Raw genomic sequence first — 25,375 nt, forward strand, 5'->3', positions numbered from 1 at the left:
ATCCCTGTTCCAATCCATGCAAAGAGGTTCAGATTCTAATTTGGAAGTCACCACACAGTAAGCCACTTCTAACTTTCCCACTGCGCAGTCTTAGACTACGGGATGCAGAAACCACCCACTGCTTTTCTCTCATCTTTGTAAACATTAATTTAAGAGGCTCAGGATCTTCATTCTTCCCCTACTTATCTACTAACCACTGTCACAACAGAAGGAATCCTCTGTTGAGAAGGACCAAAGCACTGTCCAAGGCACTGACGACTTGATCATGCTTTCTACAGATGGGCACTTGAGTCATTTGCTAAAATAAGTCCTACAACTATCTGGCTTGACCCCAGTTTAGTATTTTCTCTTTAAACACCCTTGCCCCATTTCTATGATAGATCATAGAAAAAGAGGCCCAATGAGATTAAGGGAAAAAATTAATAAATGGTATACATCTAATATGAATGAGAAAATGTTTACTATAAAATGGAGTTTAAAATTCAAATAATTCTCTCACAACACTCCAATATCCACTCCAGCATTCAATGCCAGTATGGTTTGAAATGAAGGTTTCAATTAGGTTTTCCAAAGACTGTGTTACAAAAACACAGTGTGAACAACGTAGAAACATTTTAGAAAACATTAAAATTTGAAATTAAAACAAAAATAATTAAGTTAACATTAGATAACCACATCCGAATTTCCAAGTTTCCAAAAATGGAGGAAAGGTTATTTTCGTTTACCTCGGTATTTTAAAAAACAAGGTATCTGGGGTAGGCTAAAGACTCATTCTCTCAGGTATTTTCAATTAAAAATAGTCCTACATCTACTTGAACCTTACAAAGCATTATCAATGATTATGGGGTCAAATTCAGGTATATTTTACTTTTTTGATTTGTCACATTTAATTTTCCATTAGATTAACATGCTAGCTTTTTCTGTCTTTTTGTTCTTGGGTAAGTGAGTGATTTATTAGACCCGGTACTCAGTTTATGAGCTTTTCTCATTTCAACGTGAAGAAACTGCAAATATTTATAGAAGATGAACCATACGTATTTGTTCCTGAAAAATGTCAGAATATAGCACTCAAATCAAACACCGAACAGAAGCTCTTCCTTAACACTACATACTGTGCAGATTTAATTTCCATTGACATGTTTCCCTAAACAGTTTTTCCCAATACAGTAATTCCTAACCCGAAAACTACTGAAATCTTCCATTAAGTGTGTTACTCTCAGTTATGTGTTACTCTCAGTTATGTGTATCGAAATAATCATATGGAATGTAAGAAATAACCACACCTTTAAAGAATATAATTGAATCATGTTACATTAATCTTACACCATGAAGAAAACAGTAATTAAGTTTACGTTTGAAAGGACTTTCCTTTTAGTTTGCTCTTTGATACTTCAAGGGTGCTTTGTTTAACTCACAATAGAATTCCAAATCTAGGCAACTCGAATGCAAGGAAATAAACCAACAGAGTATACAATCCACAAGGACGGAGACCAGGACCAGTTTTGTTTATCAATACCTCTCCTCTACCTAATATGACCACACTCAAGTACGGGTTGACTCCAATCATCAGGCAGCAGCATGGGCAGGAGTGCAAACTGCTTGAAGGTAATTTGGCAATACAGTTAAAAAGCCTTAGAATTTTTATATAATCTTTGACCAGCAGGTCCACTTCTAGGAATTTATCCTAGAAAAATTAATTCATGTGAGCAAGTACCTGAATTCGAGAATGTTCAAGGGCCACAGCTTTTTAAAAGCAAGAGCTTGCTAACAACCCAACATCCCAGAGAACTTGAGAGTACGTCCGTCATCACAGTCCATACTGAGCCTCCACTACATACCAACCACTGAACATTCTGTGCACTTCACCCGAATCTTCGATAAATTTCTTCAGTATTCACACCCGCCCACAGGGCAATATGCCTGTCCCCTTTTCACATCTTGTTTGGATGAGGAAAGTGAAGCACATGGAGGTTAAGCAACTTAAGTACACCCCAGAGGGAAAAAGGTCAGGTTTCCATCCAGCTGCCTGCTCCCAGAGCCTCAGCAGTACCTCCAGAATAATGCTGCCAGGGGAAAAAAAAAGACTTCTCAACTCTCCTTATCCCTAACCCGTTCTCTCTGATCATCTTCCGATGGGCCATGTCTTCAAGATGAAAATCACTAAATAGAGTCTCACAGGCACACTTCCGCCAGTTGTACCCCTCACGGATTTTGGTGTTACACACAGCAGGATTTCTGCTTATCTTTCAAATCTGAGATTAAAAGCCCCCCTCCCCCCATGGAGTACTGTTCTTCCAATTCTTCTTTCCCCACTTATAAAACACCATGTCAGCAGAATTATACTTCATGGTATGGAAAGATAAACATGAAGTCCTAAATAAAAAATAAATACACAGAATGAATTTCTTTTTCATACCAAATACGGTTCCTTTGGTGATTTTTTTTTTCCCTTAATTCTAGTGGCCAATTAATGACCTGGCATTAATGGTACTGGCAGACCATCACCTGTGGAAACGAAACAACAGACCAATAAGAAGCACGCCCAGCAGTTTGAGGCTTGGGGATGCGGGCTGCCTGGGCAAGCACACAAGGCCTGGCCTTCTAGGGGCACCAATTTGGTAGAACAAAGCACAAGAATTCACAGTGTGCCAGGGCCTCTGGGTCAGGAGTTGGGACAAGCAGCACTGGACTCTATGTTGAAATGTGGCACCTCAGAGGTAGTAGAAAAGGTGACGGAGCCTGCAGGTCTGAGCCTGATGAAGCTTCTGATCAAATCTGTTTTATCTTTTGGAGACAAACAGCATAAGCAAAACAAAAATAAAAGGCTAGATGTGTCTAAAATCAAATGAGCAGGCAGTCAAGGTTGTTTTATTATTTTATTATTAGCTGGAAAGACTTCAATATGCAAGTGTATTTCTTCCAAGAAGTGGCCCAATGTGATCTCAAGAGTCCAGGTTAACTCCTTTTCTGGAAACTTCCTTTTCTCAGTTGTTGTATTCCTGAAGAGCCTGGGCCATGAAGAGTTTGCCTAAATTTTGGGCAGTGAACTCCTTGATGTTCTGGCAGTAAGTGTTAATCTGGCCTGTGCATTTGGGAAAGTGAGAAAGAGAGTCACAATGTTCCATAAATTATAATGACCTAAAACACTAGTCAAGCAAGAAAATCAGAATGCAGGATCATCAGAGTTTTGTTTTGTTTTGTTTTGTTCTGAATCAAGAGTTTATAAGAATCAATTCCATTTGTCCATATCCTTATAATGAAGAATGTAAGTTCTTTTGAAAATAGGCTATCTTCCACTCCTGGTTGCACGGAGAATGAAGAAAAACAGCAGTTAAGTACATATTAGCTATCAATTAAAAGGTCCTGACTATGTTGATCAGACGCACGTTGTACTAAGACAAGTGAGAAAACAGCACTGGCTCTTCTTAGCCAGGCACAAAAGAGATCCAGATACCAAATCACAGAACTGCAAACTAAATGGACCTACCTGACCCAGATATGAACAAGTACAGTAGTTTTCAGTCTGTGCTCTGGAAATACTAAAGGTTTCTTCCTCTTCTAACCCAAGATAGAGCAGAAGCAGAGAGTCCATGTGAAGAAAGAAATACATCACTGCTCTTTAAGTCTTAGAATTAATGATCTAATCTAATGCAACATTTGTGCAATGTGCTTTGAAAATATAATAAATACAACTCTGCTTGAATTGGACCTTAAGTAAGGAAAACGTGTCCCAGTTTCCCAAATTTAACTTATATGTATTCTAGAAAATCTTAAGGAATTTGGAATTCTCCCCCCACACTGAAAATGTACCAACAGAATTAATAAATTGTGGAAGATCATCTTTTGAGTAGGATTTTTACTCAAATATATCTCACAGGCAACTAGCTGATCGAATCAAACAGTATTTAACAGCATTTACACAGAAATCAGGTTATCATGGCTAAATAAGAGCACAATCAAGTCGTAGCAAAGGACACAAGACTCCACCAACCACTGAAAGGCAGTGTTAAATGGTAAGTACATCCACACAAAGTACATCCAGAATTGCATTCATGTTGCTACAACAGAAGTCAAAGTTAAGGGAAATCCTTTTCAATTCAAACACCCACAAACAGACATGGGCTCAGTGCTGGACTGGAACATGAAAAGTAAGCAGCTCGAGTTAAATGATCTTCTGCATTATGAGAAGGTAAACATTTTTTTCTTGGTTTCTATGAAAGATGACTCAAATAAAACCTTTCCACTTTAGAAAGTTTATAATGCCATCTCAAAAAATGCTTAAACAAGGAGTGAAGTGCAGAAAGAAACTTAGAAATAACAAAGACTGACATGTTCATAAGTTTCAGAGAGTATATGTGCTAGATTCAAATTCATCATTCAACCATTTTAAATACACTAGCTTTTATGATGTATTTTTCTGTTGATAGATCTTTCCTTGTCTCCTGCTTCCTAAGGAAGAGAGAAGAGTAGCCATGTTTTGCACCAGCTGACAGTACCTGCAATGAGCAGAGAATCCATCCTGGCTGGCGGCTGGGGTGGCTTAAAGAGCTTGGACAGATCCTCCTCAGGCAGTGGGGGCTCCCCTCGACTCTGGCGCTGCATGTTCTCCTGCTGGCGACGCTGCTGATACTAAAATTCAGAGGAGAAATTATTTGGTTATTTGTCCCTACCTGAGGAGAAAAACAGACCCATTGTCAATTACGCGATCAGCAAAACTCCATTGCTCTGAATTCAAACTTCAGTTTTAAAAATGGTAACCCATGGTAACTCCTGCTTCTAAGAAGCTAATGAATATGGCAATAAAGAAAATGCCTTTGTTGGAAACTCAAGTGTCGCTCTGAGAGTCTATAATGATATGCAAAAAGCAAACTGGTTATGTAGGAAACCGGGGGCTTAAAAGATAAAGAAGTTCATAATTGGTGAGTGAAGGGGAGTGATTTTACCATTTATGACAATAGGGTAAATGACGGCGTTACAAGTAACATTTATCTTAACTGTAGTAAGTAAAGGAATCAACGATCACATTGGGGAATTTTTTCAACTTTACCCCTACTGACCAAAACAACAATAATGCTGATGATGTTAATACTGTAACATCATCACTGCTATTATTACAGTAGTAAGCACTTCTCCTGATCAGCTGTGCTTTTAGCCCTATAGCTAAGAATGAATATTAGCTTAGATAACGCTTCAGAAACTTTCCAAACGAAGATTCCCATGATTCTCTGAAGAGAAGGTGAAGATACATCTAAAGGTATGGCTTGACTACAAACTCACAGAGCAAATTATAATCAAGAGGTAACACTTGTGGGTTGCTTACAACAGCAGAGCGAAAATATCCCACACATAGCCCTTAAAATGTCAGGTAATGAGAAACCAAGGTGGGCCAGTAAAAAGTTTAGGTCGTTGGATTCTTAAAAAGGGGGAGTACCTTCCTTTGCAAAGATTTCTATACTCATTAGGGGATTTGAGAGAAGTCAGACAAATCTAAAAAGGGTTATGAATGGTGGTGGTGGTACAAATAAGCATCATGTGCAAAGTTTTAAGACATATTAGAATTGTAAAAACTATCTGTAAGACTGGTTTCCAGAATCAACGGTCTCACAATTTGATACTCCAGGCTGCAACCTTCACCTACAGGAAGCAGCAGCAGGAGGACAGAATCATGCTTGGTCTTTTCTGCTGTCGTCGTCCCCTGCTACCCTTTATAAGTGTTTCACCATCGCCATTTTTACTACCCATCATCTTTTCTTTTAAAAGGTATATACTTTATAGATTTATATGTGTTTTTAAAATTCTAAGTACAATAGAAACACAAAGTACTTAAATTTCACTATATACGAACAACTGATATTAAAAAAAAGTTTGAGTGTAATATTCTCAGAACCCCTTAGTTATACTTGTGCTGAGAATTATACAGTTAACAACACCTAGTTTCAAGTGCATTTTAATGAAAACACAGTAGTCACATACAAACACTTTCACAGATGAACATTCTGGAATCAACTTATCTATGAATCTATAATTCTATAATCTTATAATTATCTATAAGAACTCCTCAGAACAATACAGTCCTAAAAACAATATTCCAGGAACTGTGAGAATCATGTGGCCTTCAAGCAACACTAATAAAGAAAAGGCTAAATGGCCATAGCAGTGTGTATGTGCATGTGAGAATATTCAGGTAGTTCTAGGGTTTTTATCTGTATTATACTATCTATTTCACAGCGGTTGGTCTATTATTTCCTATCAAAATTGCTTGCTCTTAATCACAATTGCTCAGTTTTTCAAATGAACTGAAGATTGCTAACTATGCTGCAATGAGCCACTACCAAACCAATTACAGTTAGTAAAGAAATGAGCTGTGACACTCCAGAATCTCTTCTGCCTCTGATTTTCTCAATAAATGTATCTCTTATTTGCATAACGCTGTCATCACAATCTGAGCTTAATACACCAGCATTCTTTAAGACAGGTATTTTAAAGTACAACTTAGAAATAATATGTGAGGAACATACTATATAAAGAATAACCTTTTTAAATATGATATAGTTACCAGCTAATAGTCAATGCATTATCAAATATAATTTCGATAGTTTTGAATATAACTCTTAAAGCACCATACTTAGGAATGAATTCCATGTCTGTTGAATTTTTCCATAACACCAACCTGATGTTTCTGCTGCTGCTGTTTACTCGTGTTCCTCATGTATGTGTTATATTTAACTATATCTTGGCTCATTTCATCCACTCTGTCCATCAGCAACTGTAGATTCTTCCCCAAATGATTGCTGAAATGTAAAGTAAATATACTGGCATGTCATACTTTAAAGTTATAGCTCTGCCACTACTCTAAACACTTCTGAGATATTAAACTGAGCTGCTATTTGCTAAAAGAATGAGAGCACACATACACATAACAAGGGTCCAGGAAAGAATGTGAATCAGATTGTTATTAAACTTTTCATATTGAACTCACACTGTAACCACCAGAGCACCTGAAATAGCTCAGTTTCTTACTGTCAGAGCATACATACATCAGAGTAGAAGCTGTTAAACATATCTAGCAGGATATCTATAATGTTTATTTCCTGAACAACCAAGTTTAACCTAAGCTCAGCACTCCTGCACCTTTTCCCTTAGCACCACCCCCTTCCCAACTGTGTTCCAGAGCATTTAAATCAGGACGCATGGAAAGGAAGAACCATGCAAACACACTAAGACTTCTGGTACACGATTTCTCTATCCAGCAGGTTCTAAAAGAACAACAGCATTTATTCTGTAAAGCTACGTGAGGAAAGGAAGAGGGCTCCTTTCCCCTTGCCCTCCCTAGAATGTGTAGTACAGTCATTCACACTTCTTTTCCTCTCCAGAAATTTCTACTGCAGCTAATTTACCAAAATCATCTTAGAAAATGATGCTCATGATTTGTAAAATGACCACCATATTCAGTGATTTCTGCCTGCAACTAACTCCTACCATGGTAAAGCCTACTACTGCATACACGTACTCTAAAAATAACTAGTTAACAAATAGTATTCACTCATTCATTTCAAACAAGTATTTACTAAACATCTATTATGTTCCGACTTCAGTGTTAGCAAATAGAGACAATGATGAATGAGACATTCACGGTCTCTATCTTCACTGAGCCTACAAATGATTAGGTGTGGGGAAGCGGGGAAGGGAAGGTAGAGACACTTTGGACAGTATGGTTGCACTATCCCTCTGAGGAGATGACAGGCTGAAAGCAAACGATCAGAAGGAATCAGCCAAACAAAAGTCTTCCTGGAGAAGACAGCATCAGTGCTGAATGCCTGTGATGCACAAGAACGAGGCCAACAAAAAGAGGAGGTCTCAGCCATGGCTGGAACACAGAGGTCAGACAAGCCCACATGGGAAGTCATCGGCTGCACCACAAAACACTAATGACAGTTAAAGTGAATGAGACCCCTCAACACCAATTAAATGATGCCCTTGAGTTGTTCATGTTTGTGGTATATTTTGCCTTAAATTTTAAAATGACCACTCTGGCTGCTATGCAGAGAACAGACTGGAGGGTACAAACCAGGAGAGTAGTTAAAGAGTCTATTTTGGTGTGTTGACAAAGATGTAGAGAAACTGGAACACCCATAGACTGTGGTGGGAAGGTAAAGTGGTACAGCTGCTATGGGAAACAGTTTGGTGGTTCCTCAAAGAGTTAAAAGTTACCATATGACCCAGCAATTCCACTCATATTTATTCAAGAGAACTAAAAACATAGGCTCACACGAAGACTGTGCACGTATGTTAATAGTTGTATTATTCATAAAAGCCAAAAGGTGGGAAAAAAACCAAATGTCTATCAAAACATGAATGGATAAGTTGTGGTATGTCCATACAATGGAATAGTATTGAGCCATAAAATGAATGAAGTCCAGATACATGCATAAACCTTAAAAACAATATACCATGTAAAAGAACCTAGATACAAAAGGCCTCTCGCTATATGGTTCCATTTATATGAAATGTACAGAATAAAGAAATCCATAGAAACAGAAAATAATGAGTGGCTGCCAGAGCATGGGAAAAGGAGGGATGACATGACTGCTTAATGGATACTATTTGGGGTGATGAAAATGATTTGGAATTAGTAGTAAATGTTTGCACAACATGGCGAATACAGCAAAAGCCATGATATATTGAATTCTTTTTACCAAGTTTTGGCTCTTTCCTAAATGAAAGAACACAGAACTGGTGTGTGTGTGTGTGTGTGTGTGTGTGTGTGTGTGTGTGTGTAAATAAATTTACCTTCTAATCTCAGGTCTGGAACTACCTACATAACCTTAGCCCAGTTGACCTAATGACGCTTTTTCAAAACATTCAAATGTTTCGCTTTTTTGCAAAAGTGTTTTTATCAAATTAAATTTTATTTCATATTTATCTTAGCCCATTTTAATTTTGTGAATCATTTTTAACTTTAAAATATTTCTTATTCTTTGGAAACAAGATAAGTATTTGTTTCTGTTTTCTTCTAATTACTTAACAGCTTGATTCTAAGTCACCTCTAATTAAATGTCTAGGCAATGGTCAAGGTGAGTAATTAATTCATTTTTTCCTCCGAGTACTTAGTCCACATCCACTGATTATACAGTCACACTGTGTTCCAAATACAGTCAAGATTAAAATTTAACAATACTCTGTCATCTAAATGTACTCTTTCAATACACACTATTGAGTACATATTTTGCCAGTCACCCTGTCAGATGCTGTGTATTGAACTGTAAAAGACATTGTTGCTCTCCACCCATCCTAGTGAGAAGACAGGAATGTAAACAGATAAACACAACACAGGGATGTAACAGAAGCTTACAAGATAGTCTGGTAGGAGGAGATGAGACTTTCCAGATAATGTGACAATTGAATTTTGAATTTTGAATTTTTGAAGAGGAGTTGGAGACAAGGAAGGCAGGAAGGGACATTGAAGATACTGGGCACAGGCAACATGTTCAGACACTCTGGCATGAAAAGCATGATGCCTTTGAAGAACTGCACTGAGGGCAAGATTGGGAAAAGAGAGCAGTGAAACTAAGAGGCAGACAAGGGTCACAGCACAGTCTTGGAAGCAAGGACTGTATGTTTGGATTCTATTCTAAGGCCAATGGGGAACCAGCCAGAAAGTTAAGCAAAGGAGTAATACGAAAGTACAATTTGCATTTAGCAAGATTACTACAATGAAAGAGGAATAGGAAGTTTTGCAGGAAGTTAAGAGACTGCGAAAGTAATCAGGAATAGAAATAATGAGGCCCTGGCCTAAGGTAGCAAAAGACGCAGAAATAAAATGAAATCACCCCAGGAGTGCACAAAGGGGAAGACAGACCCTGAAGAACACTGAAATTAAGGGATGAGCAAAGAGGGCTCACTGTGGAGAATGAGAAGTAACCAAAACAGTTGTAGTTTTAGAGGCTCCAAAGAAAGTATTTCAGGAAGAAGGGGGGACATCAACATACAAAAGACTTAAGTGTCCACAATCTCCAGTAATACAGTGATGAAGTCCTCTGTGACTTCAGTGAGAGCTTTGACAACAAAGAACAGATGGAACACTAAGTATGACTATAGAAACAAGTGAGTATGAAGCAACAGGTGAAAGGAAATGGATAATAGTGGTATGACGTCAAAAAGCATTCTTTTTGTAATTTTGTTTCTTAAGATAATGGAGACTTAGGGGCACCTGGGTGGCTCAGTCGGTTAAGCGTCCAACTTCGGCTCAGGTCATGATCTCACAGTTTGTGGGTTCCAGCCTGGAGTTGGGCTCTGTGCTGACAGCTCAGAGACTGGAGCCTGCTTCAGATTCTGCGTCTCCCTCTCTGTCTGTCCCTGCCCCGCTCATACTCTCTGTCTTTCAAAAATGAATAAATGTTAAAAAAAAAAATTTTTTTTTAATTAAAAAAAAAAAAAGATGATGGAGACTTAAACAAGTTTAAACGTCCTTTTTAGGAGATGTATGTTCAAATATTTAGGGGTTAAAAGTCATGCCAGCAATTCTTTATTTAAAAAAAATTTTTTAATGTTTATTTATTTTTTTTGAGAGAGACAGACAGAGTGTGAGCAGGGGAGGGGCAGAGAGAGAGAGGGAGACACAGAATCTGAAGCAGACTCCAGGCTCTGAGCTGTGAGCACAGAGCCCGATGTGGGGCTCAAACCCACAAGCTGTGAGATCATGGCCTGAGCCAAAGTCCGATGCTCAGCTGACTGAGCCACCCAGGTGCCCTGCCAGCAATTCTTTCAAATGGTTCAGGAAAACAAAAAAACAAACAACAAACAACAAGCCATGCATTTATGTACATAGATAAAAAGAGAGCAGGTGCAAATGTGGGAGGATATACCACTGGTAAATCCAGGTGAAAAGTTTATGTGTGTTCATCAGATTTAACTCTTTCCATTTTTCTGAGGACTTGAACATCGTCAATTTTTTTTTTAATGGGAAAAACAAGTCAATAAATAAATAAATAACAGAAAACAACACACAGAGCAACTGAAGAATGGAGTCAGGTCCCCAGAAGGCAGGAGGGACAGGGATGGGACAGCCCTCAGGAAGAGGGCACTGACCCTTCCATTTTCACCAATGAAAGAACTGAGGCCCAAAGAGCTAGAACAAATACAAGAAATGCTACAATCAACTATGCAAATAGTTGTTAAAAAAAAAAAGTCATTTATACGCTAAGTGCAAAAGGAATTCAGAGAAGAGAAAGATCACCACAAACCCTATTAACTGGGTGATGGTGGGAAGGGTAATGACACTGGAGAAAACCATAAGGGAGAGTTATTGCCATATGAAGAGAGATCTATTATTTGTTCCCACACCTTGAATCTTGAAGAATGACTACACTGATTTGAGCAATTCTACCGGAATAGACTCGCCCTCTCTACCCCAAAAGGTCTTTAATATAAAGCACTAATGTTACGTATTGTTAAGTATATGTAATTCGTGAAAGAACACAAGCACAGATCTGTGGCCTCTAAACATTTGATATCATTTATATTACTACAATGTTCTTCAGAAATATATCCAATAAGAAATACTCAAAAATCTGCACAACAGGTCTTGAAGGGCAAAAGGAATTAAAATAATATCTAACTATTTCACAGATAACATTCACAGGAAATCAGGTCCATTACCAAGAGCAACTGTACAGGGATTTCTTCAGTACCAGTTCAACTAGAATACTGAACCAGGGAGGTATTATTAGGAAATTCAATAATATAGCCTTTTCTTTTATTGTCAAGGTAAACAAAGAACTGAAAACAGCTCACTTAAACAGATGTGAACCAACACATGCAGAGATATGCTGTAGTCTGCTCTGGCTGTAGTATCAATTTATCTTTATCCTTAATGTATAATGCCCACCTTAGTTTACTTTTTTAAAGAGGAAATAACATAATTACCTTTTCAAGAGTGAAAAGCTGAAGGCTTGTGTAACACATTTTTAAAAATTAATGAAGGCTGTTATGAAGCAGCTATTACCAGAACTTCCATCCAATAAAATTAAAATTAAAAATCAGAATTGTTTTAAATGAAAGGAAATGCAGTATGTTTTATTCACAGCCTAGAACCAATTTATCAGGTAAACCAAAGAAGTGGTATCCACATATGGGTTGTGAAAAGCAAGACCACGCAAAATGTTTGAGGAGCTGCTAGAGCATGATTTCTGATGTGGTTTCTTAGAAAAAATTTCATGGCGACTGACCTGATTATCATCAGCATGCTATTAATGTTAGAAATTAAAATCTGAGGGGCGCCTGGGTGGCTCAGTCGGTTAAGCGTCCGACTTCAGCTCAGGTCATGATCCCGTGGTTCATGATTTCGAGCCCCGCATCAGGCTCTGTGCTAATAGCTAGGAGCCTGGAGCCTGCTTTGGATTCTGAGTCTCCTTCTCTGTCTGCCCCTCCCCTGCTCATGCTCTGTCTCTCTGTCTCAAAAATAAATAAAAACATTTAAAAAAAAAAAAAAGAAAAGAAATTAAAATTTGAGATGTACAAAGGTTATAGTTCAGTCTGTTAAAATAGTATTATCAGTTTGGGTGAATATAACAGTCCATTAGTACAGGTACTGCTCAGGGTTGCTTCATTTTTTTCCCTTCCAACAGGAACACAAATTTACCTTTTAAATAATTTCACATTTAAAGAAAAGGACCTCTCTTTCTATTTCACATAAAATACAGAAGATAAAACTATAATAAAATATTTGTCTAGAACTTAGTTGCTATGGCAAACTGGGAGCATTTTCTTGGCTATTATAAATGCTGTTCTGGATAAATAAGCATTACAGACCAACTCACTGGTAATGTTAAAGCACAAAAGGGCTATATTTGTTTTGTATGCTCAATAAGCTTGAGAAAGGGTGAAGGCATAAATTATATGAGCAAACGCTTTCACATAATAAATTTAAAATTATTGTGTAACTACATATATACTTAATGTATCAAATTGTAACCTTGCATGCTAAAGAATGTTCTTGGCGCAATGCTTTAAATACAGGTGTGCTGAATGTGTTTGTAAAAGTAATAAAGAAAAGTATGACCTTCTAAAAGAGACAAATTAAAGGACTATTATGAATATATGTTTGCAGTCCACAGTAACTCTTTAGTGCCAAATTAGCCTTGTAAGCTGGCTATACACTCCGTTTACCACGCAGTTTCCATCTCCTTCCTCTGTACAGGCTTTCTAGTGGCCTCTATGATGGATTCATCCAACAGAAGTGGCCGTTCAACCACAGTCCTATCCATTCCAGAGCATGGAGAATACTGGGTTCTCTGGTCCTCCCGGGTTTATCCCACTCGTCTTATAACAAAGAAGTACAAGATCTGTATGTTCTTTTGTGCAAGCCTCTACTGGAGGTTATAGAAATATGACAAATAACTGAGCTTCGGTTCCAAACTGTGTGCTTAAGAAAACACACTTCGTGGTCATTCAACAAATACATACTGATTGAGTACCTACTCGGCCTATTTAATTTCTACAGGTCTGCTGCTAGCACCCTCCCACCACAAAACAATCACCAACATCAAGCTTAAAGGGCATTTAAGAGGAGCTACATAGACGATTCCGCTTATATTTCTGTTAAGAGCAATAAATGACAGGAAAAGAAACATTAATTCCATAAAGGAAATAATGTGTTTGGAACACCTCAGTGAGTACTTTACCAACACAATAAATACCTAGCAACTAGATAGCTAAAGGAGTCACAATGGAGGAGATGATGTCACCACTGTCTAAGACAGCAAAAGCCAGGGTCATGTTTGGAAAATTCTAATTTTAGTTGAAAATCCACACTGGAAATTCACTACTAATACAGTCTGTATCTGAACAAGGGCAAGTGCCACCAGTAAAACAAATAAGCATTTTTTGTTTTTCTCCTGAGTATTATTAAATATCCAGACATAATACCATAAGCCTCTAAGGACAGTGTACAATAAATAAAGCTAAGCCCCAAAAGAAACAAACAGACAAACAAACTCCTCTCTCATGGGCATTTACCATGAGAGCAAAAATGATACAGCAAAGGCATCAGAGCATTCTTATAATAGGAATTATTAGTATTCAAACATTTTCATTTGATCAGTTTGGCCTTTTTCCTGGGATCTTAGCAGGGCTGGATAAATACTACATGTTGTTATGTCTTAAGAACCTCAAAGTGTGCTTGGGTAATTTTTTTCTTGATTCATGGATTTAATTCTGAGTGAAAGAATCTTTTGCAGAAAGTGATAAAAAGGGACTTTTCATGAGACAGGGCCACTTACCTGCTAGCAAGACTGAGCAATTCATGTTTATCTGCTACAGCTGACTTCTTCTCAAGCTCCCACATTAGGACGTTGATCAGATGTGAATTTTTAATTACAATCGGCACTTCTTCAAACATGTGCTCAAAGGTGATATTTCCCTTTTTCAATCTGTGAAGCATGTTAAAAATACTTTAATCTGGTGGTCAGAAGTAAGTGTTAAATTGACTATTTCATACATTTTCCCTAATTACAGGCCCTCTCCAGGATCTCTGTTTCATTAGCACTCTTTTAAAAAAGGAGAGAAACGAGTTTCACAGAGTCCAGCATAAGTCGAATGATTTGAATAACACTGAAAACGATCCAAGTTTGAGTTATAAAGCTCAGAAAACAAGATTCATGGCAAAATAAACTATTCTTTCTCCGTAATCAAGTATCTTCAAAATTTCATTGATACTAAAATGTAAATGCCATAGGAAGTAAAGCTATATAATCTATATCTAAAACAATTCCCTAGAAAAGGGAAATACTCTAGTTGCTGGAAAGTTCATTTTAAAAGCCAACTGAACAACTAAATTCACCACTAGCAGAACACTCACAGGATATCCTATATACAATGGTTCAGAACACAGCAAAAATGCCATTTCTCATAATTTAGTTATAACCACCACTCCCAGGAATTGTTCATGAGTTAGCTTTGAACATTTTTTGCCTTAATTTCTTTAGAAGCTATTAGGAAACCAGCAAAAAAAAACCTACCTGTGCTAAATGAAGTTAAAGCTACTAACTTTAATAAGAAATCAAAATTCCCATAATTAATAGGAAATGAAAGAATTCTGAATTTTTTTAATTTTAATGTAAATATTCCAATGCCATTATGTAAGATCATAAAACAGCTGTACTAATTAATTCTGCTCATACCATCAACCATAAAATTTCCAAAAACCCACATTCCTTATGGATACCTTAAACTGTTTGTATCTTCCCCACCCCCAAACCCCAGCCCCACAAAACAGGAGTTCAGAAAGTAAGACCTACATCTCACAGTCCGCCTGACACAGAGCTCATACTCTGACAGCCGCCGGTCACTCATCTAACCTCCCTTTATTAATCATTTATTTCCTCAAATCCAGTAGCTAATTAATTCCCACTCCAAATGAATTCACCCATAGTGAGAACAGACGGGACATTCCATACAGAACAGTTTAAACATGGAAAGGGAGAGATCAAGTGGCACTCGGCCATGCAAAAGACGTCTACCGTCCACACGGCAGAAGCATTACCACGCCACCACCACCATGGATTCAATAAATGTGGCAAACTAAAACCTTAAAAGAAAAAACAGCCAATGCTTTACCATATGCCTCACAGGCCCCCAAACACTTACGCTTCAGGAGAAAAATCCTTCTCTTTACAAACTTCCATCAGTTTAGGAGTCAGTCGGTATGCTTTCAGCGAGAGAGACCCTTGGGCAGTTTTTATGGGATCTCAAATAAGGAAAAGAGAAAGAAATTTACTAGAAATTTTGTTACTACCAGTGCTGGAATGACAATGGTTCTAGGCACATTGTCACTTATCATACAATCTTTGCAAAATGAAGATCAAAATAAATGATCAGAACGCAACATGAAGCAGATTGGAACCAGCAAATAGTTAAGTGAAAATGTAGGAACCCTATCGTCCTACTTGTAATTGGTAGAGGAACTTCCTCCCTGAAGTAAAAATAAAGGATTCAAAATGAAGCGATTCTCATATCTATTCCTCAGCTTGAACAAATATTCTTGATGAAAAGTTGAACTTTTCAAGAAGAATACTTGAACAAGTATTCTTGATGAAAACATCTCATATGTTCTAAACCTTACATTCATCCCGTATGACAAGAAAAATACTAATGAATATTAAATATGAAAATACACTGCATGCACTTGTGCAGTTCAGTCGACTAATTTAAATGAATAACCCTGCAAACGAAATGTATCCATCCTAAGAATCACTGCCCAAGTTTAGTAAAACAGATTCTAAAAACAAAACAACAAGAAAGTGCTATCACAAAAGTGTCTTTTTAGTTTCAGAGAAACTAATTTTGTCAAAAACTAGCTGCTTAAATACTCCCTGAGTAAGGGAGCTTAGCACTTGCTGCATGATAACGGCTCCGGCACGCCAATATTCGCCTAAAACCTGTGTTAACATTCATGTTGTCTGAAACTTAACACAGTGAAACTTTTAGCAATAGGTGATAAAATGAAAACCAAAATAGATTGAAACAAGTGGAAAATTCATCAAGGTCTGATGATGCAATGTTTCCAGCCAATATAAGTACACTTTAACAACTTGTTCTTTACTGTAATCCAATTGTTAACATACTGAAACAATTTTGGGGCAGCTCATAAGATTGATCGTATTCATTAGTATTTTTTCTGACAGATACTCAGGACGTTACATTTACTTCTCAGCTGGAAACTATATGCAAGTCTGCCAGATATGGCAAACTGTGAGTGTTTGGGGAGGGGGAAGGCTATAAAGCTGTTAAATTGCCTACAGTTCTGATACAGCACAGAACATCTGGTCTGGAGAGCTTGAGGAAACACCATTAAATAGGCCGAAAAGAAAAAAATCTTTGTGCTAAGAAACAGTCCAGGTTTTGTACGCTGCTGTCAGAGGTATAAAAAAAAACTTGGCACACTGTGTTAGGATTGGTCAGTCACGTACAGAGCCAGACACTCTAGCAATTGGGGTTTGTTAGACATCTGGTCGAGTTCCACCAGCCCCTTCAAATGAGGGAGGGGAGACGGAGGAATAAAAATGAAGCAGCTACTCCAGCATTCCAAAATGTACACATCAGGGCTCTGATAGCAAGAAAAATAAACAGAGAGAAGGAAACCCTGTCTAGACTTAGCTGCTGCTGAGGCTGCTGCAGAAACAGGGTTGGTATTTACTTGAGAAGGCCTGCCAGGCTGCTCTTAGAGGCAAAAAGACAGAAAGCAAAAATAGTAGTAATAACATTAAGGGAAGAAAAGAATAATAAAGGAAACTCCTACTAACCGTAAATGAGAACGACAGATTCCTCAATGGCATGCTGGTAACTGAACTGAGAATCCAGGAGTGCTCGGGTGACGAACGAGCCATAGTATGTGGACTGATACCAGCCCACGTGGAGATGATCGATGTTGACATGGCGAAGGCTGCGCATCATTTCCATCTGATATTGGACTAGACGATACAGAGAGGAGGGGGTAAAAGAAAATCTATTTAATGACGCCACAAATATTAAAAACAAGCCTTTTTGGAAATGAGTTGTTACACAACAACTTATTAGCTACAGGGAACAGGTTTCCAGATTTAAAATTCATTCAGTTCACATATAAAGAAAATGAATTTAAGCTTTCAAATCATTTCAAATCCCCGAAGCTTTCTTTTTTTCATTGATGAAATAACATGTTGTAGAAAAGTTACTAAAAACACAATAATAATGCCTTGTTATAAAAATGAAATTCTTTATTAAATGTGGTTTCCACTCCCTTCTCAAAACTCTTAACAATAGTCAATGTTTAAGAAAACAATTTGTGTATTTGCTATACTGGTTGGTTTTAAGAAATTTCATTTGAATTAGTGAGAATAGTTATCAATGTCTTCTTCAACACAGATTTTAGAACTGAGAAGTTAAGATCATCAGGAAAATGAATGGGGAAACAATTAACTACCACATTATTTAAATACGAACAGAATACAAGCTGTAGCTGATTTAAAATATAAGAATTCATTTTTGCCTTCATTTGGTGCCCCCTGCTGCATATGCTAAATTTTAAAAAGAACTCTTTTCTTGTGTGTTCTTTTGTGTTAACTAATAGATATTAATTTTTCATTAGAGTTATAAGTTAATCACCATGTGTAGAATGAAAAGGTTGAAAGACTTTTACTCCCTTCAAATTAATAACTATAATGTGCATTATTAACTTAAAGCAGTATTATTAGAAAAATAGGTGCAAACTGAGAATATAATAAATAAAAGATTAAAACCTTTAAAAGCAATATAGCCCAAAAATGAGTAGCAAATAGGTAATACAGGAGAAAATTTTATAGTCAACCTACTATCCAGGCTATTTCTATTATAATGAATGCACAACTATGTGGAATAAATATATTTGCTTAACTCAGAATCTAGTCATTTCATTTTTAAAACTCTTAATCAGGTTTTAGCAAATGTAAAGTTATATGTTTGTCATTTCCTTGGTTATAGCACTATGGTTTTATAAAGCAAACAGGATTCAGGATCATAAAATACAAAAGAACCTTCCTCAGATGGGCACAATCTTACTTTTCAACATTTGTTACTAGGCAAAGAAATTACAAATCTGCTTAATTTCAAAGAAAGTTCTATTTCTCATGATAAAATATGGCTGTCAACTTGTAATTATTCAAGAATTATATGTTTTTTAGTTTTTCTTTTTACATACAATATGATGGCCTCAAGAAGAAGTATGAGATAAATATGACAATCTTATATCAATTTATCTTTTATCTTAAATTTTTGTATCTCTGGCACATAACAGACTTCCTTCCCAGCTAGGTTAACAGATTCATATCAAACACATAAATATGGCATAGAATCACTGCTATGGTCTCTCTCTGCTTTAAAATTCCCTCTTTTAAATTAAAATAAAATCACTAACTTGGCAAATGAGATTTAATCACAGTTAAAAGTTCTAATATCACAAACAAAATAGGAGCCAGACTAAATTTACCATTCATTTTAAAGGGACAAGGAGAAGATGGGGAGAGAGTAACAAGCAATTGACAATTGTCAACACATGACTGGATAGGATGATTTCTTTAAGTCAGTACTTCCAAAATATCGGTCAATGTACAATTTAGCTATAATATAAGGAGAAATTAGATTCAATTGGCAACAATAGAAAAAAAGAAAAGACTTGGAATCTTGAGATCTAGGTTCTCATACCAGTGCTTCGCTTTTTCCCATGGGGAGTCCTGCCATCCAGGTAATGACTTTTTTCTGATGCTTAACTTTCCCATCTCCAGAAAGATCTAAGAGCTCATCACAGTGAAAATGTTGTGACTCCACATTGTTCACTGAATATGCTAATTATAAGTAATAATTTTTCTATAGACTAAAGCATAGCCTCCAGCATGCATTAATACTTAAAAATGAATTTCTCTGAAAAGCAGTCTGTAATCTTACTAAGTCTCTCCCCAAATAGCCTGAATACAATAGCTTTTATAATAGTATTTTCAGGATGCAGGAGGTAAAAAAAAAAAAACAAAAAAAAAAAACCTCTATGAACAGTAGTGAGCCTGCAAATTCCTTCTTCATCCGGAATCTTACGCACTTTAAGCCCCTTGGACAAAAATGAAAATAAGTGTTCCTTTTAGCTAGGAAGAGACTGAGGAATAGGCGGCTTGTAGCCCTATAGAGTTAACACTGCTCCAATGTATTTAATTCTGAGAACTGAGAAGTGGAGAGACAGCTTCTGTGCTGGTAGAACTTGGGGCAGGGGGAGAGTTGGTGGGTGAGGAGACCACTTCCACTTTGCCATTCTATAGCTTAGAAAATCATGACACACAAGATTTTGCAAAGCTCTAATAAAAACTTATTTTTTTACAAGTATTTATTTATTTTGAGACTGAGAAAGAGTGCACGCATTGAAGGGGCAGATAGAAAGGGAGAGAGAATCACAAGCTGACTTCGCACCATCAGCGTGGATCCCAATGAGGGGCTCAAACTCACGAACCCTGAGATCGTGACCTGGACCAAAATCAAGAGTTGTATACTTAATCAACTGAGCCACCCAGGCGCCCCTAATAAAAACGTATTTTTAAAGTCATAAGCGTTTTCACATGACCTAAATATGGCAAATAAATATTAAAATGTAAGGGGTATGAACAAGACAGGTAAGTTGATAAAATTGCTGTTCAAAATCTACAAGGCACCGGAATTTCACTATTATACAAAAAATATATTCTGGGCCTATTCTGTGTGAAATTTCTGGATAGTCTCTATTTTGGTTTGGACTTACTACCCCAACTTTAAAAATTAAAAACCACAACTTAAAGAATGTCCTCCTGGAGGTGTCACACCCAGAAAGAAAGATCTAAAAGGACTGCAAGGGATCCGTGAAAAGAGGAGCACAGGGGTGGTGCTGGGGCTTCCAAGTAAAGCTGGGTACACTGAGGCCTAGTCCTCACCAGGACTACTCACATGAGCCTGCAGTACACAAAGAGGTACATTGGATTCAATAGAAAGAATGTTTAAGTGACATTTTTTCTATTATATACAAGCTGAGGAACAAGAAAAAACTCACAGCCAGCCAAGTGAATTGCTTTCTCTGCAGACTTTTAGATCTGTGTCCTCCCTCTAATGTTGACACAGACGCGTGACTCTTATCTCCCTTCACCCACGCAGTGTTTCCTTTCCTCTTCCTCCCACCCACATTTTCAAAAAGCACAAAACCAAACCCTGCAGAAGTACCCTGGTAAACTTAAGTAGGGATAAGAAATGCAAGCAGACCGTCCTTTAAATGGTCTCAAAACCATGCTCCTGGCAGCTACCACCACTCAACTGATCTGAGCTGCCACACCAGCTCACACCTTTCACCCCTCTGGACTACGAAAGACACGAGGGAAAAAATCGTGAAAAGGTGACGTGCGAGGGAATTCTACACAGGAAATAAAGAATGGTCCCGGCAGATGCTCACCTTCCAGGTGAATGCCATCATTGCTTTTGTGGCTATGCTAGTTTCTCTAGGGAGTCATAACAAGGTGGGTGCTTAAGGCACACGCAAGAGACCCAATGTAGCTACAACACAAAGGTAACAGGGAAGGGGAGGAAGCTCATGCTTTCGGGAAGTGGCTGTGATGATGCCTTGTTCCAGCCCACAGACTCTGGGTGAGTGGGAGGTAGAACTATGTTTGCCTTCTTATGCCCAGCTGGACTCACTTTACTGGGCTGGAGTTTTAACAGGAGAGCATACAAGATATGCCCAGGCAGAGATAAAGTTCACTCCTATTTAAGGAGTGCCTCACACCTCAGAACAAAGAGAATCACAACAAAAGAAACAAAAGGAAAAAAAGAGAAGGAAAAGAAAAAAAATAAGGCTCCTTGATACCACAAACTCCTTACTGCAGAGTTAATGCAGGTCAATGAAATAAGAAACAAGCATTTAAAGGCATCTTTGTAGAATTGGTCCAAGGTTAGGCACGCTCTCACTTTTGTTCTAAAATTCTCTTATTTAACAGAAAGAAGCCCAAGTAGCAATTTGATCCAATGATACTCACTTCTGAGTTAATATAACCAAATATTCCTCGGGTAGTTCCCAAAAATGAATAGAAAGAGGAAAACTGTTTTGGAGGCGGGGACTATTTTTAAATCATGGTAATATCCAACAGAAAGCTCAGAATTGTATAGTGAAAAGTTTAAGAAAGAACTTTTTAAGCATTCTTAGCTTAAAAAGCAAACACTTTACAGAATGAGGAGATACAGAGCACAGCAAATGAATTTCGAAAACAAACTGATAGCTACCATTAAGCCAACTCCCATTACTAATACAAAAGCTATACGTAAAATGCAGTTGAGGTAGTGCTACAAAATTTGGAAGGATTATCAAAATGAGCTGAAGTTTTATAGTCTCTTCAATCTTTACAAGTGTCTTAATTGGTTAAGCCTCTCCCAAGCAAAGGAGAGCCTGGTTTACAATACTGAATAACTGTTCAAAGTCTGGCACCAGGATATTCATATTCACTTTTTCCAGATATCCTCTTTGCAAAACAGTCGATTTTAAATTGCCTACAGCTAAAACTATCTTAACTGAGGCAGGCTGCCCAATAACTATTCCTTTCAAAAATCCACCACATTTGCTAGGCTTTCTCTTGTTTTTATCTCCAAGTATGAAAACACTGAAAATAATATGTTGTTTTATATTTAAATGCTATATCTGGAGTTATGCCGGCAAACAACAAACAAGCTTGAGATATGAGTTCTCCTGAAGATCACTGAGAAGGACAATGAATGGATTAGAAGCTTTTTAGTTCAGTAGAATAAGTAGCCAGCATTCTTTCCCCTTCAATTCCTCACCCTTGTCTTTAAAATCATCTTTTTTATTTTATTATTTGAAGTGAACCCTATTAAAAGATAACTTCTCGGTGAAAAACAAGAACAAAGAAGTACCACAGTTGGCTAGTTGGGATGACTGAAAGCAGAAAGTTAAATCTGTAGCATAGTTTAATGTCTGTCAGATTAAGGGGGAAAAAAGTGTTTTATAGATGTCTTATTAACTTTGAAAAGACAAAATAACCTAATTTAAACTTTAGAAATTAAAGACAACTTAATGGACGTACTGTCTCGTTTAGTGACTTAATACTATATCGAATGAATCCAAATTATTTTAAAATATATTGTCACAGAATTATATTAAAAATATCCATATATATAGGCTGGAGGGAAAGGGCAGAGCCAAACCCCAGGAGAGAAACTAGCACTTAGTGAGCACTTATTATGTCAGACTTCCCACTAAGTGGTCCACATATGTTCTCTGACCATATTCCTCACAGGAACTCTAATGAGCTAATCACCATTACTGAAATCCTCTTAGAAAAACTATAAAGTGGCAGGACTCAATCTGACTTCAGACTCTGCGACTCCAAAGCCCAGGCAACCACCCACTTACAGAATTTCATCTCTTCTTATTCATAAAGTGTAAATTATTTCTGAGCCAATAAAGCACAACACACAAAACACAACAGAAATACTCAATTTCTAGGTTTTGAGAAAACACAGTTCATACATGTCTGACCACTAAATCAACCAATAATTTAGCAATACCAGTAAGATGTTAAGTGATAAAACTACCTTCAAAGGTTTTTAAATGTCAAAGTCTGTAGTTATCACAAATACATAATCAAACTCCTAAAAACACTGCATTCTATGTCACTATTTGAAACTTATGCCAATGCTACTTTGTAACTAAGAGGTGGCTTGGATCAAAGATGACTCACACAGCACAAGTAGGGGGACACAGACCAGATGCAGCACATGCTCTTGGCAGCAAAGAAAACTACTAAGCTCAATCAAGAGATACAAATGGCTTTAAAGCAAGCAAGCAAACAAAAGCCCACAGCTCTGTACAGCAGAGCTCAATGATTTCAACAAACATGACAGGGAAGTGGAATACATCAAAACTTCCTATCTGTTTTAGCATGAGGGCTAACCTAAGTAGGACTTTTTTTTTTTTTTTAATTTATTTTTGGGACAGAGAGAGACAGAGCATGAACGGGGGAGGGGCAGAGAGAGAGGGAGACACAGAATCGGAAACAGGCTCCAGGCTCCGAGCCATCGGCCCAGAGCCCGACGCGGGGCTCAAACCCACGGACCGCGAGATCGTGACCTGGCTGAAGTCGGACGCCTAACCGACTGCGCCACCCAGGCGCCCCCTAAGTAGGACTTTTAAGAAAATAATTATAAGCCTCTTTCCCAGCAGCACCATGGGACACCAGTAAGCACCGACAAGCTATGAACTCTGAAGGTATTTACCTCAGTATTTAATAAGACCAACTACTCTGTGCTTTCCTCTGCATATCAGACTTTCTGCCAAGCTGCACATACGTTGCAGGAAGTGTTCGAAGCCAGTAGCAGATGCAGATTTAAGCAAACAGAATGTGCATTTGAAAAAAGACTTAAATAGAGTCGACTTTGGGTGGAGAGAACTATGGGGTACATGTGTCTTAAAACTTCCATATTCTCTTCACCCAAGTCTGTATCATATATTAATTCTTTTTTTTTTTTTTTTTTTTTTTTTTTTTTTTTTTTCAGTTAAAACATCTGTTATTAAGGCCACCCCTGTGAATGCTTAAGGGTTTTGGTAACAGTTCGTTTTTCACATTAAGTGCCTGATATATATTCTACTCTACTTAAAAACTAATCTGTTTTATTTTTAAAAGAAATAAGAAAAATACTGCCTTTCTTTATAATCTTACAGAAATGTTTTTTAAATAGTTCATTTGCCTTGGGTGGTTTAATTTCTTCTTTAGAGTATTTATGAATTCTGACCAAGAATTCCTTCTAAATGCCAACCTGAAGATAAGGGAAGTGGTGGGCGGGGGGGGGGTGACTCTTTTAAAACTAGTAAGAGCTTTGAAAATTAGGGGAAATCAGGTTTTTTGAGGTTTTAATATGTCTCAAAAAGTCTTTTATGAAATAAACTGGACTCTTTACAGAAAATAACGTGTACATCCTGTAACAATTTCATATAGTTACCCTCCTAACCAAATCATGAAACACAGCCAAGAGATCCTCTTTCTTTGAGGTTATGAGAATTTATATATATACATACATATATATATACACACATATACATATACATGCATAGATACACATACATGTATGCATGGAAATATATATATATACACATACACACACATGTATGCATGGAAATATATATATGCATGCCCTTGGTCATGAAAACACATGCAGGTAAGCAGGTAATAGAGAGCACAAGTTCACTGTATGTCATCTAAGATCTATTTATACCAAGTGAATTCACCTCGACAGGACCAAAGGCTATAGACCTTCTCATCCAACACCATGAAGAATTCTCTCTTGAAGAACAGCCTATTGGCCAATGTTACCTCTTCTACAATTAAGAGCATGATATGTTAGAAGATCAAAGGAGATTTAGAAAATCATGTATTTCATTCTAGGTTACAGGCTTTTTCATAAGGACAGGGAACACCTCTGTCATATTTACAGCAATACATCAGGCACTACTTCAATGCCAGCCCAAAGTTACGTCCTCACTCAACGTATTCAGGGGAAAAAATGGAATATTTCAAAAACATGATTGCTGTTAATGTAGTAGAAAGGTCACAATTATTAGGAAATTATAGATATATATCTTACTATGGATCACAAAGGACAGGAAGTAGCCTGCTTTAAAACACAAAAAATCATCAGTAAATCGGGACTAGGCAAAGTATAAATTGGAATATAGAAAGAAGAAATTGCAGGTGAGGCAGAGACCTGAACAAAATAAAGCAAGCCATAGATATTTTTATTAAAATACTCAAATTTGGCTCTGAGAATCCTGACAATCAAAGCAACAAGGCAAACA

The 25,375-nt window shown here is 37.3% G+C and overlaps 1 protein-coding gene across 2 annotated transcripts in view; it reads right to left on the reverse strand.

Annotated features, from left to right (window-relative positions):
• Positions 1-2,862: 2,862 nt before the first annotated feature.
• Positions 2,863-25,375, reverse strand: part of EIF3H (eukaryotic translation initiation factor 3 subunit H) — a 98,508-nt gene continuing 75,995 nt past the window's right edge. The window contains exons 3-8 of one of the 2 annotated variants that reach the window (XM_060611183.3): positions 17,301-17,468; positions 15,646-15,745; positions 14,280-14,429; positions 6,671-6,791; positions 4,497-4,629; positions 2,863-3,082 (exon numbers count right to left, since the gene is read on the reverse strand). In XM_060611183.3, the coding sequence (XP_060467166.2) occupies positions 2,985-3,082; positions 4,497-4,629; positions 6,671-6,791; positions 14,280-14,429; positions 15,646-15,745; positions 17,301-17,468 (770 nt within the window). In that variant the 3' untranslated portion in view covers positions 2,863-2,984. Of the gene's footprint in view, positions 3,083-3,135; positions 3,300-4,496; positions 4,630-6,670; positions 6,792-14,279; positions 14,430-15,645; positions 15,746-17,300; positions 17,469-25,375 lie in introns of those variants that run through there. The other variant, XM_060611182.3, reaches the window with a different exon arrangement.

The sequence above is a fragment of the Panthera onca genome, chromosome F2, assembly GCF_046562875.1.
Source record: "Panthera onca isolate mPanOnc1 chromosome F2, mPanOnc1 haplotype 2, whole genome shotgun sequence".
NCBI classification, from domain to species: Eukaryota; Metazoa; Chordata; class Mammalia; order Carnivora; family Felidae; genus Panthera; species Panthera onca.